General features: G+C 36.8%; 2 protein-coding genes across 18 annotated transcripts in view; one reads left to right on the top strand and one right to left on the bottom strand.

Moving 5' to 3' along the window:
* Nucleotides 1–14,589, bottom strand: part of TTC21B (tetratricopeptide repeat domain 21B) — an 875,896-nt gene that overhangs the window by 278,825 nt on the left and 582,482 nt on the right. The gene's annotated exons all lie outside the window — the stretch shown is intronic.
* SCN2A (sodium voltage-gated channel alpha subunit 2) overlaps nucleotides 1–14,589 on the top strand; it is a 134,448-nt gene that overhangs the window by 50,360 nt on the left and 69,499 nt on the right. For 4 of the 17 annotated variants that reach the window (XM_084999284.1, XM_084999282.1, XM_084999298.1 and 1 more), the window contains exons 2-5: nucleotides 3,386–3,703; nucleotides 4,804–4,922; nucleotides 13,465–13,554; nucleotides 14,329–14,457. In XM_084999284.1, the coding sequence (XP_084855410.1) occupies nucleotides 3,437–3,703; nucleotides 4,804–4,922; nucleotides 13,465–13,554; nucleotides 14,329–14,457 (605 nt within the window). In that variant the 5' untranslated portion in view covers nucleotides 3,386–3,436. Of the gene's footprint in view, nucleotides 1–1,705; nucleotides 2,879–3,385; nucleotides 3,704–4,803; nucleotides 4,923–13,464; nucleotides 13,555–14,328; nucleotides 14,458–14,589 lie in introns of those variants that run through there. The other 13 variants (XM_084999283.1, XM_084999294.1, XM_084999295.1 and 10 more) reach the window with 6 other exon arrangements.

Here is a 14,589-nt window from a genome sequence, read left to right on the forward strand (position 1 = left end):
GTTGACCAGCATCAATCCCCTCCTTATTCCAGTAAAAACACCCCAGGCTCTACATTTGAGGTCTGTTTCCGAACCACCACCGTAACCTTGACTTTTATAGACTTCAAGATTTCTTCCTAGTTTCAGGATGTGGCATTTGGCTTAGGAGAAGCCAGTTAAAGCACAAAGCATGCCATCAACCTGAACGGTGATTACTTCAGAGATGTGCATGTGACCAGCTGGAGCCAGTAAGATATGATGAGAGGTTTCTGGGTCTTTGTTTCTATTACATTTAACTCTGAGAGACTGGGAGGCCAGAAATGCTGTAGGATCTTAATACATTAAGGGATGAAAAGTCATCACATTGAAATAAGAGCCAAAGAATATAGCATAAGTAGGTGCTATTAACATCAGTTGGGCTTCCAAATCATAATGACTAAAGCTAACCCTAGATGATAAACTTTAACAATGAACTGCCACCTTCCTTCCTTCCTTCCTCTCTTCCTCTTTCTTTCTTCTTTCTTTCAGTCAGAAAGAAAGACTGTTAAGTCAGTTTGGGTCATTCTATTGCTTTTATAGCCAAATGATCCTTACTAGAATAAATAAAAAATTCTCTTTTCATGATATCTACTTGCTCATTTAAAAAAAAATACATCTTCTAATGAAAATGGTGAAATTAGAAAATATGCAAAGAATATCAATATAGTAATTATAATTTTCTGATTACAGTTGGTGCCACACCTGATTTTTATTTAATCCATATTTTAAAGTTTTAGTTGCATGAGTAGGTGTTTTTATTTTTGTTTTTGGTTTTGTTTTGTTTTTGACTGAATAAAGCACACAGATTATTTTCAGACTTTGAGTTTGAGTCCTGCCTTTATGATTTTAGGTACTTTTCCCAACCTCGATGTATTTCCCTTGTACAGTTTTCAAAAAAGTATCATAAAAGCCTTTATAATAGGGTTGCAAAGAGGATAGAATGATATAGCACATGCAGACACAGCCCCGTCAGTTACTGGCACATAGTGAACCCTCAAATCTTAACTATGTTATTAATGTAAGAACTGACATTTAGTAACCCACTGGCTTTCATTTTTTTTCTGCTTGCTTTTCAGTCGTTTAAACTAGAGATAAAATAAATTGGATTGGTATCCCATCAGTTTAATTTTATTTCTAGGGGAAGTTAACTTGGAAAGCAGGAAGGCCATCTCTTTGTAGAACTAGCAAAACCCTTTATTGGATTTCACATACTCTTGGGCTGAGGCTAATGTTAAATCCCATCTATGTAAGACTTTCATTAATATAATTGTTATTTTATGAGTTTTTATTTTTAACCCTTCATTATTTACTTTCCTTTTACTTTTAATTATTTGTATCTATTCAGTGACTTCTGGCTTAGCAAATAAAAAGCATTAATAGAAGTATTATCACTTAACAAAATTAATTATTGAAATCAGCAGACTCTTAATGTCTCATTCTAATGAAAGCTTGCAGAGGATCAGAGCTCCATTAGTGAGAGCTTTGAGCTACTTCAGACATGCCTGTGTGTGTATGCTGTGAGGGGTTTCTCTTCACAGTTCCCTCGCCCTCTAGTGGTAGTTATAATAATGTCATTTTGTAGTCCTCGCACAGGAAATGCCTGTTCTTACTTCAGTTACCAGAATCCTTTTACAGGAAGTTAGGTGTGGTCTTTGAAGGAGAATTTAAAAAAAAAAAAAAAAAAAATGAAAAAAAGAATGATGGAATTTTAGCTGCAGTCTTCTTGGTGCCAGCTTATCAACCCTAAACTGTGGGTGTAAAAGATTCTGCAGGGGTAATGTTTTAATATTCTTATTATGCTTATTCTCTGTGATGCTTCTCTACCTTTACAGTAGAATCCTTGGGGGAATCTGCAGAGGACCACTTTCATTTTGAAGCTGCTGACTGCATGTTTTAGCATGTCTCTTCTATTAGAGGATCCAGGCATGGCAGGTTCCTCCCTGAAGTGTGCAGGGATCTTCTTCATGTCTATGCCTGTCGCTAGACATAACGGTCTCTGGGGATGGGTGAGGAAAATAAGGGATGTTTCAAAGGCACTGTGATGCTGAGAGGGCAGTCTGCTAGCTTGTGGATGAAAGGTCCTGGTCTACTTCCCCCCAAAATGTGGAAATTGTGTAGTAACTTATGTTATTTTAAATTTCCCTGTTTGGTATGGCATATGCTGCAGAAATGATCTGGATACGAGTGAATTTTACTCTTAAAAAATGCACTTCACATAATTAAATGGTAATTTTCATTCTTGTAGGGTAGGGGTTAAAATGAATTGATACTTCAAAAAGAGGGAAAAATAGATAAGTGATTTATACAGATGGCATTCAGGAGTCAAGATTTTGGTTGTATTATTTCAAAAAGCATAGACACTCCTGCCACTGGTTCACAGATAATGTTTGAAATGATTAGTGTGCTCTATTGAGATATATATGTTAGCCCAGTAAAATATGATTAGAATACACTAAGGCTCCATTTATGTTATCACAAAGACCAAGATAACAGGAGTTCACTTAAAAGATAAACTATCTTAAACTTATGATTTTTTTCAATTCCAAATCTGTGGATTTTTAAGAAATGGGCACCATTTGAGAAAATGAGCTATCTCTACAGTACTGCAAATTTGTTAATTTAAGAAGCAATTACACTAGCTAGCAGCAGGTTGCTAAACCAGGGGGTCCAAGCTCCAGACCTCTGACGTGGGTGACTTCCTGCCTGGTTTGGCAGGAGCTGGATCCCTTCCTGTGCAGCTTCCGAGCAGTTCCAAACGTAATCGGGCATCCCCTACTCCTTCCTTCTCCCTTGCTTTCAAGCAGTTTCTACCTGTGTTTCCACAGCCTAGCATTTCAGGATTTCCAGAGCTCTCTACCAGGTGCGTTGATTTGAATTAACTCTTTAAGGAGGAAAAGTAGGCCAAAGGGAACATGGAAAAAAAAAAAAGAGAGAGATGCAAGATCTTGGTACAGCCCAGGTTCTACAATGTTGGGTAATTATTCGTCTTTTGTCATGGATCTCTGATATTTTTTCAGAAAGGATGCTGAAAAAGATGGCTGCCAAAATATTCACACAAGTGAAACAGCAAGTGCAAACCAGTATCCTCCATTTCTGAGCTCTGAATTGGATATTTTTACTTAAAACATTTTGGGAGTGGGAGATTAGATTACATCATAGACATCTACAAAATGTGAAAGATAGATGTCCCTGCCAGCAGATGAATGCATGCATGAGAATCCCCTGAATGCCAAGTGCAGATTCCTGAGTAAAATACTACAGATAGCTTGGTTTATATATTTTATCTCAATATCATGTAATTACCACAGTCACCTTTTATCATAATGACCATTGCTTTTTTCTCTGTCTCTCTCTCTTGTTTCCGTAGCACTTTCTTATGCAAGGAGCTAAACAGTGATTAAAGGAGCAGGATGAAAAGATGGCACAGTCAGTACTGGTACCGCCAGGACCTGACAGCTTCCGCTTCTTTACCAGGGAATCCCTTGCTGCTATTGAACAACGCATTGCAGAAGAGAAAGCTAAGAGACCCAAACAAGAGCGCAAGGATGAGGATGATGAAAATGGCCCAAAGCCAAATAGTGACTTGGAAGCAGGAAAATCCCTTCCATTTATTTATGGAGACATCCCTCCAGAGATGGTGTCAGAGCCGCTGGAGGACCTGGACCCATACTATATCAATAAGAAAGTGAGTTCTTAGTCTAGTTGCCTTTACTTCCCCTACTTCCTAATTGGTTCTGGGCTAGAGCCAGGCATGTCCAGGGAAGAATTGTTTCCCTCCTGTCCATCTGAGGTACCGCTAGGGTACTAGGTGGGCTTGACCTTGTAATGGTCCCACTCCCTATAAGTCTTTTGGAAGCACTCATTTGAATCCATGTCCAGGACAGGCAGAAAACTGAAGGGGCACCCTGCAGGGGGGAAATGAGGAAGGACAAAAGACTATTCACCTTGCAGCTTGGTGAAGCAAAAAATAAAGACAAGGAGTATATTTTTAATGCACTAAAAATAAAATTTCCAGGGAGTTACATTGTGGCTCAGCAGGTTAAGAACCTGACTAGTATCCGTGGAGATGTGGGTTTGATCCCTGGCCTAGCTCAGTGAGATAAAGATCCAGCATAGCCGAAAGCTGTTGCGTAGGTCACAGATACAGCTAGGATCCCTCATTGCAGTAGCTGTGGCATAGGCTAGCAGCTGCAGCTCTGATTCAACCCCTAGCCTGGGAATTTCCATATGCTGCAGGCGCGGCCCTAAAAAAATAATAAATAAATAAAATTTCCAGGAGTAGTGTCCAAATTCTTCTTTACAATATCTAGCTCTGCATAAGATACTTTGATCTTCAGCAGATCTATTCCTTCATGTCAAAAACTTTGCCCAATTCCACGGCTCTCCCCAGAAGAAATAAAAGCAAGTGACTTTTAAGTGCCACCAAAAAAGTTTGATCAAACACCTCTGGAAAACCCTAAAATTCCTGTGAGAAAATTTTTATCTAACTGAAAAAGTAATCAAATTCTTATTTTTGAGCTCTTTGTGAATTATAAATACAATTTTAAAATAATGATATTAAAAATTTTCTTCTTTAGATCCTTATTATTTACCAAATTTAGGAGCGTTTGCAGTGATCAGGAAGAAAAAACACATAGCGTCATGTCATATGTTGGTAATTAGTGTATTACTCTTATTATTTTATAAGATGATATTTCTATATAATGGTCTCAGGCTTTTTTTAATGCTCTTAATTTTAATATTAAGATTCTAAATTCTATTTTATGTGTTTGTTTTCTTTTTCAGACATTTATAGTATTGAATAAAGGGAAAGCAATTTCTCGATTCAGTGCCACCCCTGCCCTGTACATTTTAACTCCCTTCAACCCTATTAGAAAATTAGCTATTAAGATTTTGGTACATTCATATCCTTTTTTCAAATAGTTACTTAATATGATTTTACTCTTTGATAGACTTAATGAGTTGGGGATTTTTCAAAGATGTGTGGTTGGCAATGTTATGTGCTCTTTTTTTCCCGCTTACTCAACAGTTAGCATATTGCAAAATGAGATCATAGGTAAGTGAACCACTTTTCCCCATCTTCTAAGTATGTATTTTCTCCTTGACTCACTGCTTTACTTCTTTCCTCCTCTGCTCCCTTCTGAATTGCCTACTACATCCAAGACTTCTTCATTAATTTTGACAGTATTACCAGGGTCTCTTTTGATAAGTCCTAAAATTTTGCAAGGTTATATAGTGGGTAAACGCTGAGCTAATTTTCTTTACTACATTTACATTTGGAAAATATCTCTATGATCTGAATTACACAATTTTTTATCTTTTTGGTGTGAACTTTACTACTTTCAGCTTTTCATTTTAGCATTTGAAAACTTTGAGTTAGCAAATGTTTATAGTTGCGACTGTATACACATTAGCCTTTCAAATATTTCTCCAAATTATTTTCCCAACAGCATCCCTTAATTTTCTAGTTTCTTTTTCTTCCTTTTTTTTTTTTTTGTCACTTGTTCCTGTATTTTATTCAAGTTATAGGTCCTGCTACAATTATCTCTTTCCAAAGGCTTAATGTCTATTTATCCATGTACATTCTCATTTTGTTCTTTGTTCTCCTTATGAAGTATCTATTTCCTAGAAATGGAATTGATGGCATCTTGGTGGGAGATGGTAATTTGATTTACTCCTGGAAGTTAAATAGAGTAGTTGTAGATGAGAAGTTTTGTTCTGGCCAAGGACAGTGGTCTGGCTGACAGCCAGCTCTGGAAAAACCAAGGAAGCAAAGGTTTGGAAGACTGAGGGTGTGCCAGGCAGGAGCATTTACAGGAAGAACAAGGCTTGGGATGAGTAACTGACACGCGTCAGGAACCAGAAGTAAGGAAATGGAAACGGAGATTTAAGCAAAGTCTCAGATAGAACAACTTTAAATTTTGTTTCCTAATTAGAAAGAGTCATTGAGAGTTCCCTCGTGGCTCAGTGGAAACGAATCTGACTAGCATCCATGAGGTTTGATCCCTGGCCTCGCTCTGTGGGTTAAGGATCTGGCATTGCCATGAGCTGTGGTGTAGATATGATGTTGCTGTGGCTGTGGTGTAGGCCAGGGCTACATCTCCAATTCGGGTGTGGTCCTAAAAAGAGAAAGGAAAAAAAAAAAGGAAGAGTCATTGCATGCAGTTTACAACATGACCGGCCCTGCCAGGGCCTGGCTCTAAAAGACTTAGAGTATAAAAACATACTTCACCTAGCAGGCCCAGAACATATTCAAATTAGATATGGTAGGGAATTAAGTGAGATAAGGAATTCAAGAGATAGGATAAGCTTGGTACAAGACTCATTTCAGTTCTGGGTGGAGGAGTTGTAAAGCATGTTCTCAGACTTGCCTGGCAAGGTGGCAAGTGATGTCCTTAGAAACATGGCATTCTGGAATTCAGTTTCCTTTTAACCTCTAGATCATTCCCCACCCTCCACCCCTAGTTTTGTGTAGATATCAACATATTTTAATTTCATTTTTATGTTTTAAGATTTAATAGCTTCTTGGGAGTTATTTTAAACAACAATGATTTTTCACTTATTTTTTTATATAAGAGAACCTGGTTGTACAGGGAGGAAAAAATATCTTTGTGTTATCTTTAGAAATGAATAATAAATTTGAGATTTAGATTTGGGTTTCCTGAACCATAGATTATGGTCCCTTATTGTGTTTGAGTATTTGTAATCTGTGCACTGAATAAATCTTTTCATAAATTATTCATTATACTTCAAAATCATTGTATATCCCTATGTAAACACAATTTATATGTGAAATTATGTGAAAATTCAGACTTACCCCAATCCTCTGTCCATAGTAAATACTCAGTGTGTACTGCATAGATAAGTGATGAATGAGTCAGAACTTAGAGAATCAGATGCAAAACAAGTGACAAAATGGAAGGTTTCAAGAGATCCAGAAAAATCTTTTTTGTCTTGATTCTGAATGATGAAATAAAATTAAGAAAGCCCAATATCAAAGAAAAAAGCAGGGAGTTCCCATTGCGATGCAGTGGAAGCAAATCTGACTAGTATCCATGAGGATGTGGGTTCAATCCCTGGCCTTGCTCAGTGGGCTGGGAATCTGGAGTTGTGGTAAGCTGTGGTGTAGGTCACAAATGCATCCTGGATTCCATGTTGCTGTGGCTGTTGTGTAGGCTGGCAGCTGTAGCTCTGATTTGACCCTAGTCTGGGAACTTCCATAGGCCACAGGTGTGGTCCTAAAAAGCATTTTAAAAAAAAAATGGGAAGAAAGAAACAAAAAGGCAGGGGCTTTTTGTTTGTTATAAACTTTTGTTAGGGGGATAGTATATTTTTTTGAAAATCTCATGACAGCTATCATCTCCACTCCACAAAATTTTAGTAAGTTTAGGGAATCCATGAAACCTAACTTAAGTCCCTCTGGGAAAAGAGACTTCCAGTGGTAGAGGATGAGAGCAGTTTTAGAAGTTTTGATCAGAGACTCGAGGCATTGAGGACAGAGTTTATGGTGGGAACTCTAGAAATCAAGATACAGTTTGAATTTTAGGGTTTGCACTTGCTTCCCAAAAGAAAGAAAGAAAATTTCCAAGGGGCACAGTTTTTAGGAGGACCGCAGTGGTGAAAGAAATGTGAAGGCAGCCAAGTAAATCTAAGATTTGCCAAACTGAATGATTGATTCTCCTAGAAGCTTGCAAACAGGCATATAGCTACAAATTTATTCCAATGCAGAAAAGGTAGATTTTTTAAAAATTTTGATTGCCTGAGTGAAAATATTATATTTCTGATACCTCACCTTGGAGGAGAAAGATAAACATGTTCTTCAGTCTTTTGTGATAATGCACATTTGACTGGAAGTCGTAGCAAACCCTGTAAATAATACCATACAGTTTCAGGTGATTTTCCCAGTGATTTTGTCTTATTTCTCCCAGTGCATACCCTAGGCTCAAACCCTGGGTTTCTGACTTCAGGTGCCTTTTGCTGTAAGTTAAAAATGCTTGAAGTTGGTAACAGTGGATTTTGGGCAGAATTAAGAGGTCTTGCTTTTATTATCATTAGTTTATAATCCAGGAAATGGCCATTCATGATAAAGAAATTTGGGTTTTTTTATCTTTTTAGTGCCACACCTGCAGCATATGGAGTGGAGTTGAATTGCAGCTGTGGCTGCAGGTCTATACCACAGCTATAGCAATGCCAGATCCGAGCCATGTCTGTGACCTATACCACAGCTCATGGCAACACCAGATGCTTAACCCACTGAGTGAGGCCAGGGATTGAATCTGTGTCCTCATGGATGCTAGTCAGATTCGTTTCCACTGAGCCATGTCAGGAACTCCAAGAAATTTGTATTTTAAACCTAGACTGGTATCTCTATTTTCAACAAAAATTCTGACTTGTTTCTTAAAGAGTTGTTATCTTCATTAGGAGCTGTTGCATTTCAAATTAGCTTTGTTTCTTGATTTTGGCAGAAAATATTATGCTTACTATATTTTTGCCAGGGTATATTTTGAAAACTGAAAATGCTTTTGATGTGCCTAGTATCTTGTTTTGATAGTTAAATAAAATATGGTTGTATTTTCTGAATGGTAAACAAGTAAAAAATAATCCATTTTTTATTTATCCACTCCTAAAATTCCCTATCAGAATTTTCTGTGTGCTTAGTAATAAACAAGCTTCCGAATTAGCATCATTCAATAGTCAACTGACACTACAAAATGTCAAGGGTATGTGGTGAACAATGTAGACATAGCCTTTATAAAGTTGACAGTCTAGTAGAAAAAAAATCGATGTTAAAATTAATCATTGGAGGAAGTGTCAGGTGCTATAGGAATTTATTACTGGTAGACATAATCAGGAAAAGTGCTCTGCCGAGACCAGCTCAGCAGGATGGGGCTGAAGAACAGGTGCTATGAAACATAAGGAAAAAAGTTAACATACAACAAGACACAGAGACATTTATCTTAAGTAAAGGTGGGAACCAGGGGACTCAAAGTCTCAGGGACCAAGAGCATGGCCTCAAGAAACCACACTGCTTTTACTGTGCTCTTTAGGATTACGTCAAGTGAGGAGGGGGCTATGGGTGGAGGATATAGGGTTTGTTTATTATTTTATAAGTTCTTTTATTATTTTAAAAGTCACTTAGCTGGTAGATGGTTAAGCTTTTACTCTGACCTTTAGGCACATAACCATCATTAGCATTTGAGTTAGCTATCTATGCATAGAATTCCAGAGAATCCTCACTGTGCTTCCGCAAATGGCGTGCCTATTTGCGGCAAACCCAGCGTGCCTAGGTTTGCACCTTGGTTCTCTTTGCTAATGCATATTCTGCTAACGACTGCTCATAAACTACTTAGCCATGAGGTTCCTCTTTCTCTTATTCTTTAGAGGACATATCATGCTTGTGCAAACGGCGTGCCAATCTGCACAGGTCTGGCGTGCTTAGGTCATTTACCATCGCTGTGACTGTTTTTCAAGCAGGAAGACAGGGTGTAAAGTAAAGCAGGACAAGATGGAATTTTCAGCAAAGAGGCTAAGAAAATATTGTAGAAACGTCTCGCAACAGTGCTCTTGTGCGCAGCTTTCTACTGAAAATAGCTTTTAAACTGAGTGCTAGAAAAAAAATATTAGTAGGATAAGGTGAAGTATGGAGTATGTTCAGGGAAAAGAAGTGACATTTGTTAAGATCCTAACTTGAGAAAGAGCATATTTTCATTCCATGACCTAAACCAATTACAGTAATATTGAACTGAGGAGTAAAATGAGGATAAAGAAGATGAAATTGGAGAAGTAGACAGGATTTAGGTTTCCTAGACTCTTCACTCTTTGTTAAGATATTTGATCATCATTCTAATAGTAGTGGAAAGCTATTGAAATGATCCAAATTACATTTATAAAGGTCCTTTTGGTACAGTGTGCAGAAAGGATTGAAAAGAGCCAAACAAAGATTCAGAAAGACCTGTTTGGATGAAACTCCTGTAACATAGGTTAGATTTAATAAACACTTGGGCAGTGTAGTAATATAAGGATTGGGAAAAAAGTGTACTAAGTCCAGGGATAGTCGGTAGAATTGACAGTATTTGGTGTTAAGTTGAATATGGAGGTTTAAGGAAGATAAAAATGCAAAATTGCCTCTAGGTTCCTGGCAGGATCACAGGATATTTTGTATGATACAGAGATGTCAAAGAAACAGTATTTGAAGGGAATAGAGGGGTAGGATGAAAAGATTTTTAATGTATATTTTTAGTTTAGTTTTGGAACTCAAAAAATACTTCAAGTGTCGATAGTGCACGTAAGTGCCGATGTAATATGAACAATTGGGTCATGTGGACAGTTGAGTTCAGAAGAGAGTCTAGTCTGAAGAGAAGTACTTGAGATCAGTGGGTATGTAAATGGTACTGGAGCTATGTTTGTTGATGAGCTCTACTGGGATAAATATAGAAGAAATGGGGGAAATGGCTTGGATATCCTAGGTCCCTGTTTTCAAAAAGTGAAGTATTATATTTCAAAGGACACAAAAAATTGTTTCCTATGAGATATAAAGAATCAATGGATTGGGACATCATGAAAGCAAAAGTAAGCAAACACTGTGAAAGAAGGAAGAATCATGTTTGTCAAATACTACTGTGAGAAAAAGTCAAATAAGAACTCAAAACTATCCATATTGGTTTGGGGGGTTTGTTTTGTCTCTTTAGGAACTTCCTGCAGCATATGGAAGTTCCCAGGCTAGCAGTTGAAGGAGAGCTGTAGTTGCTGGCCTATGCCACAGCCACAGCAATGCGGGTTCTGAGCTACATCTGTGAACTAAACCACAGTTCACAGAAACTCCAGATCCTTAACCCACTTAGAGAGGGCAGGGATCGAACCCACGTCCTCATGGTTACTAGTTAGGTTAATTTCCACTGAGCCACAATGGGAACTCCCGAACTATCCATATTGTTATGAACATGAAGATGTTTGTCATATTTAGAAAGAAAGTTGGTATGCTGAGGATGAGTTAGATACAAGGAAAAGTTAAGACAAACATCTTGTTCAAGAAATTTGGCTATAAAATGGAAAAGAGAAGTAGGGTTGTAAGTAGTTAAAGGAAAGTGGGTTATAAGGAAAGTATTCTTTTCCTTCCAGATAAGAGAGATAAGCAAGTTTGTATTGATAGTGAGAGGCAGATAGAGTTGGAAGTATTAAAGATAAAAGAAGGAAGAAATAAGAGATTTCTGACGTGTCCTGGAAAGAAGGAATGTGTCCATTGTATGGGCGGAAGGAGTGAATATTCTTCCTACTGAAACAGGAAGGAGAAAAGTATCCAAATACAGCGGGGTTTGTCATTTTGGGGGTGGGAAGTAAACGTATGGCTGTCTGATGCTGTCTCCTCTCTCAGTAAGAAACAAATGGAGAGGGAAGGAAGAAGCTTGGAGATCAGAGAAGAGTGGAGAATATTTGAAATTGTACTTGCAGAGTAGGAGGTACAGTGAAGTGGAGAAGTACAAGACTGTGTTGAGCATGGTTGAGTCTGGAAACCTTATATTTTGAATGGTGCCAATCTGTCAAGGGGAGTTGTTTTCTCTAATAGGGCAGAGCAGGCTAAGAGACACAGAGGATCCTCTAGTTTTAGATACTAACAGAGAGTCATATTTAATTTTATCTTAATTTTTTGTTAATTTTTAGCAATAAAGAAAAAATATATTTATCCTTTGAAATGGTGTTTTTCTTTGTTCCCTAGGTTGTAGTGCCCTCACGTGGCTGATCCACATCATTTACTTATGACTGTTTTGATGTGGATGTATTTGAACAAGCTAAGAATTAAGCAAGTGCCTTACATCACTGCTAATCAAAATGAAATATCAATGATTGCTTTGACTAAAGCCAGCTGTAGGTATAAAGAAACTTCCTTTATAGATTGACACAGCATTGGCTATTCATTGTTCTATTTTATTGCACTTAAAATCCTGCTAATATTTTGCTATATGCAAGTAATGTCGAGATTTATAATTAAAGAGTGAGAAGGGATATTAATTACATTTATTCACTCTGGAATTTTTATAAAGTTTCTAGGTCTATTTTGATAAAAGCTCTTGTTTTGTATAACTACAACTGATCCTTCTTGTGTTTTTTATTAAACATGAAAGTTATTTCAGCTATCTGACTATTCAGTGTTTACTTAAAGAGTTTTTGTTGCCATTTTTCAATACGAAAGAGAGTGAAGGGCATTGTTATGTCTACAAAGGCAAACTGGGTTAGAGTGAAACAAACCAGATGTTTGTTGTAAGTAGTGTTCTCTATGATTCAGAAAATTAGGAAAGCAATTTATTGAGTATCTACTAGGTACAAGGCACATTAAGTCAGAGATTTAACGTATCTTACCTGATTTGATTCCGATAGCAACCCTGTGAAATGGTTATTCTTTCTCACTTTTATAGATAGGTGAACCAAGGTTTAGGGAAATTAATAAGTAATTTGGCTACAGTTACAGACCCAAGGAATGCCATCTTCTCGTACTATTCAGAATTTTTTTTTCATTTTTTAAAGTTTTACTGAAGTATAACTGATTTACAATGTTGTGATAATTTATGCTGTTCAGCAAAGTGATTCAGTTATGCATATACACACATCTATTCTTTTTCAGATTTTTTTTCCCATATAAATTACCACAGAATATTGGGTAGAGTTCCCAGTGTTATATAGCAAGACACAATTGGCCGGTCATTCCATATACCACAGTGTGCATGTGCCAATCCCAAACTTTTCAGAATTAACTGAGTAATTACCTTATATTATATACTCCACTCAGAAAGAATCTTATTGAGGACATTCCACCTGGACAGCCATTAGGATGGAGTAATAATGCATTCAGTTGCAGTCAGCACTCTGTATCCACAAATTTCGTTCCTGCAGGTTCTACATCCACAGATTCAACCAACAGTAGATGGTGTATAATATTCAGATCTATGGTTTTTTTAACCTGAGTATGCAGAACCCATGGATATAGAGGGCCAACTATGGGACTTGAGCGTCTTCAGATTTTGGTTCTGCTGTGTGTCCTGGAACCAACCCCCCAAGGATACTTAGAGAAGACTGCAATTACCTGAACTCTCTTGTTGAATTTTTTTAGGGTTTTCATATTTACTGAGCTGGCACTTTAGTCATTGAGTTGAGTCTGTCATTTAAAAAAAACAGCGACCTTAAGTTGATAAATTATTTACCAATGAACTAATTTCTTTGCATTTAATGTTTTTCATCACTAAAAGCAATATAAATAACCTCAAAATAGTTGCTGACTTGGCTTGACATGGCTTGGATATGAAGTTGTTAACATTACAGAAATGGAAAAGGCAAACTCAGTGATAGAGTAATAGGGCTATGATCAATCTAAACTTCATGGTGGTGAAAGACATTATGGTGTATGAAAGTGAAATTTTCCACTGAACTCTGTCTTCCTTGACAATAGTCTTCTACTTTATTCAATGTGCTCATTATGTGCACTATTCTTACCAACTGTGTATTTATGACCATGAGTAACCCTCCAGACTGGACAAAGAATGTGGAGTAAGTAGAAGATTTTTTAAAATCTTTCAATATTGTCCTACATTTTTGGACATGAAACATGTCCTACATGTTTCAAATTGTGCATTTAACATCTTGAGACCTCATCACTTTCTTTAGCAAATCATATTGGCTACTCCAAACCCATTAGACAACGATTTGAGTTCATTTCAGTCACTGATTTTCTGTAGGACAAAGCTTGCCCTTTCTCATTCAGTTGCTCAAATTACTGCACTGATTTGACCACCAGTATTTATAGGCCTTTAACATCCTTGTGAATCTCACACTCTTCTGAAGATTATCAGTGGTTACTAATATCTAATGATAAAAATTATACCTAGTTTGTGTGTTCTTTTCCTCATGGCTATCACCTTTCTATGTTTTATTAGTATATATTTCATGGCTCTCAATGATGCATAATTTATTAAACAAAAATTCTTCATATATTTTTGTATTAATAACTATTTGCTTAAATCAGACAAAAATCCAGGGTATTTCAAGCAATATCTTCATACAGAAGCCTATTATTTGGGCCTTCAAATTAATTAATGTAGCAAGGATAATACTCATTTACAGTCAATGAGAATGTCTTTCAGAATGCAATATTTCCTTCATCCTTAAGCCCTACCTAAGTTCTATATCATAGAGAGACTGATGTAGAATGATAAGGAAGTCTCTAATTTTTATTTGCCGTTTGTCTTTGTTATAATTTTTTATAATTTATACATGTAAATTACCTACTAGAGCTTTAATGTGGGATTGGCTATTTTCTCTCAGGTACACCTTTACAGGAATTTATACTTTTGAATCACTTATAAAAATACTTGCAAGGGGCTTTTGTTTAGAAGATTTCACATTTCTACGGGATCCATGGAATTGGTTGGATTTCACAGTCATTACTTTTGCGTAAGTATCTTATACATTTTTATCCAGGAAGAGTAAATCATTGGTGGGTGCCTACAATGGTGGCTTTTCTTAATAGATCAAGCATTTTTCTTGGTTATCATCTGAAGTTAATATAGTTTTCTTCCAATCAAA

This window comes from Sus scrofa, chromosome 15 (assembly GCF_054392235.1).
Source record: "Sus scrofa isolate SSC_HxYL_T2T_F1_AM1 chromosome 15, Sscrofa_HxYL_maternal_Yorkshire_Landrace_v2.0, whole genome shotgun sequence".
Classification (NCBI taxonomy): domain Eukaryota; kingdom Metazoa; phylum Chordata; class Mammalia; order Artiodactyla; family Suidae; genus Sus; species Sus scrofa.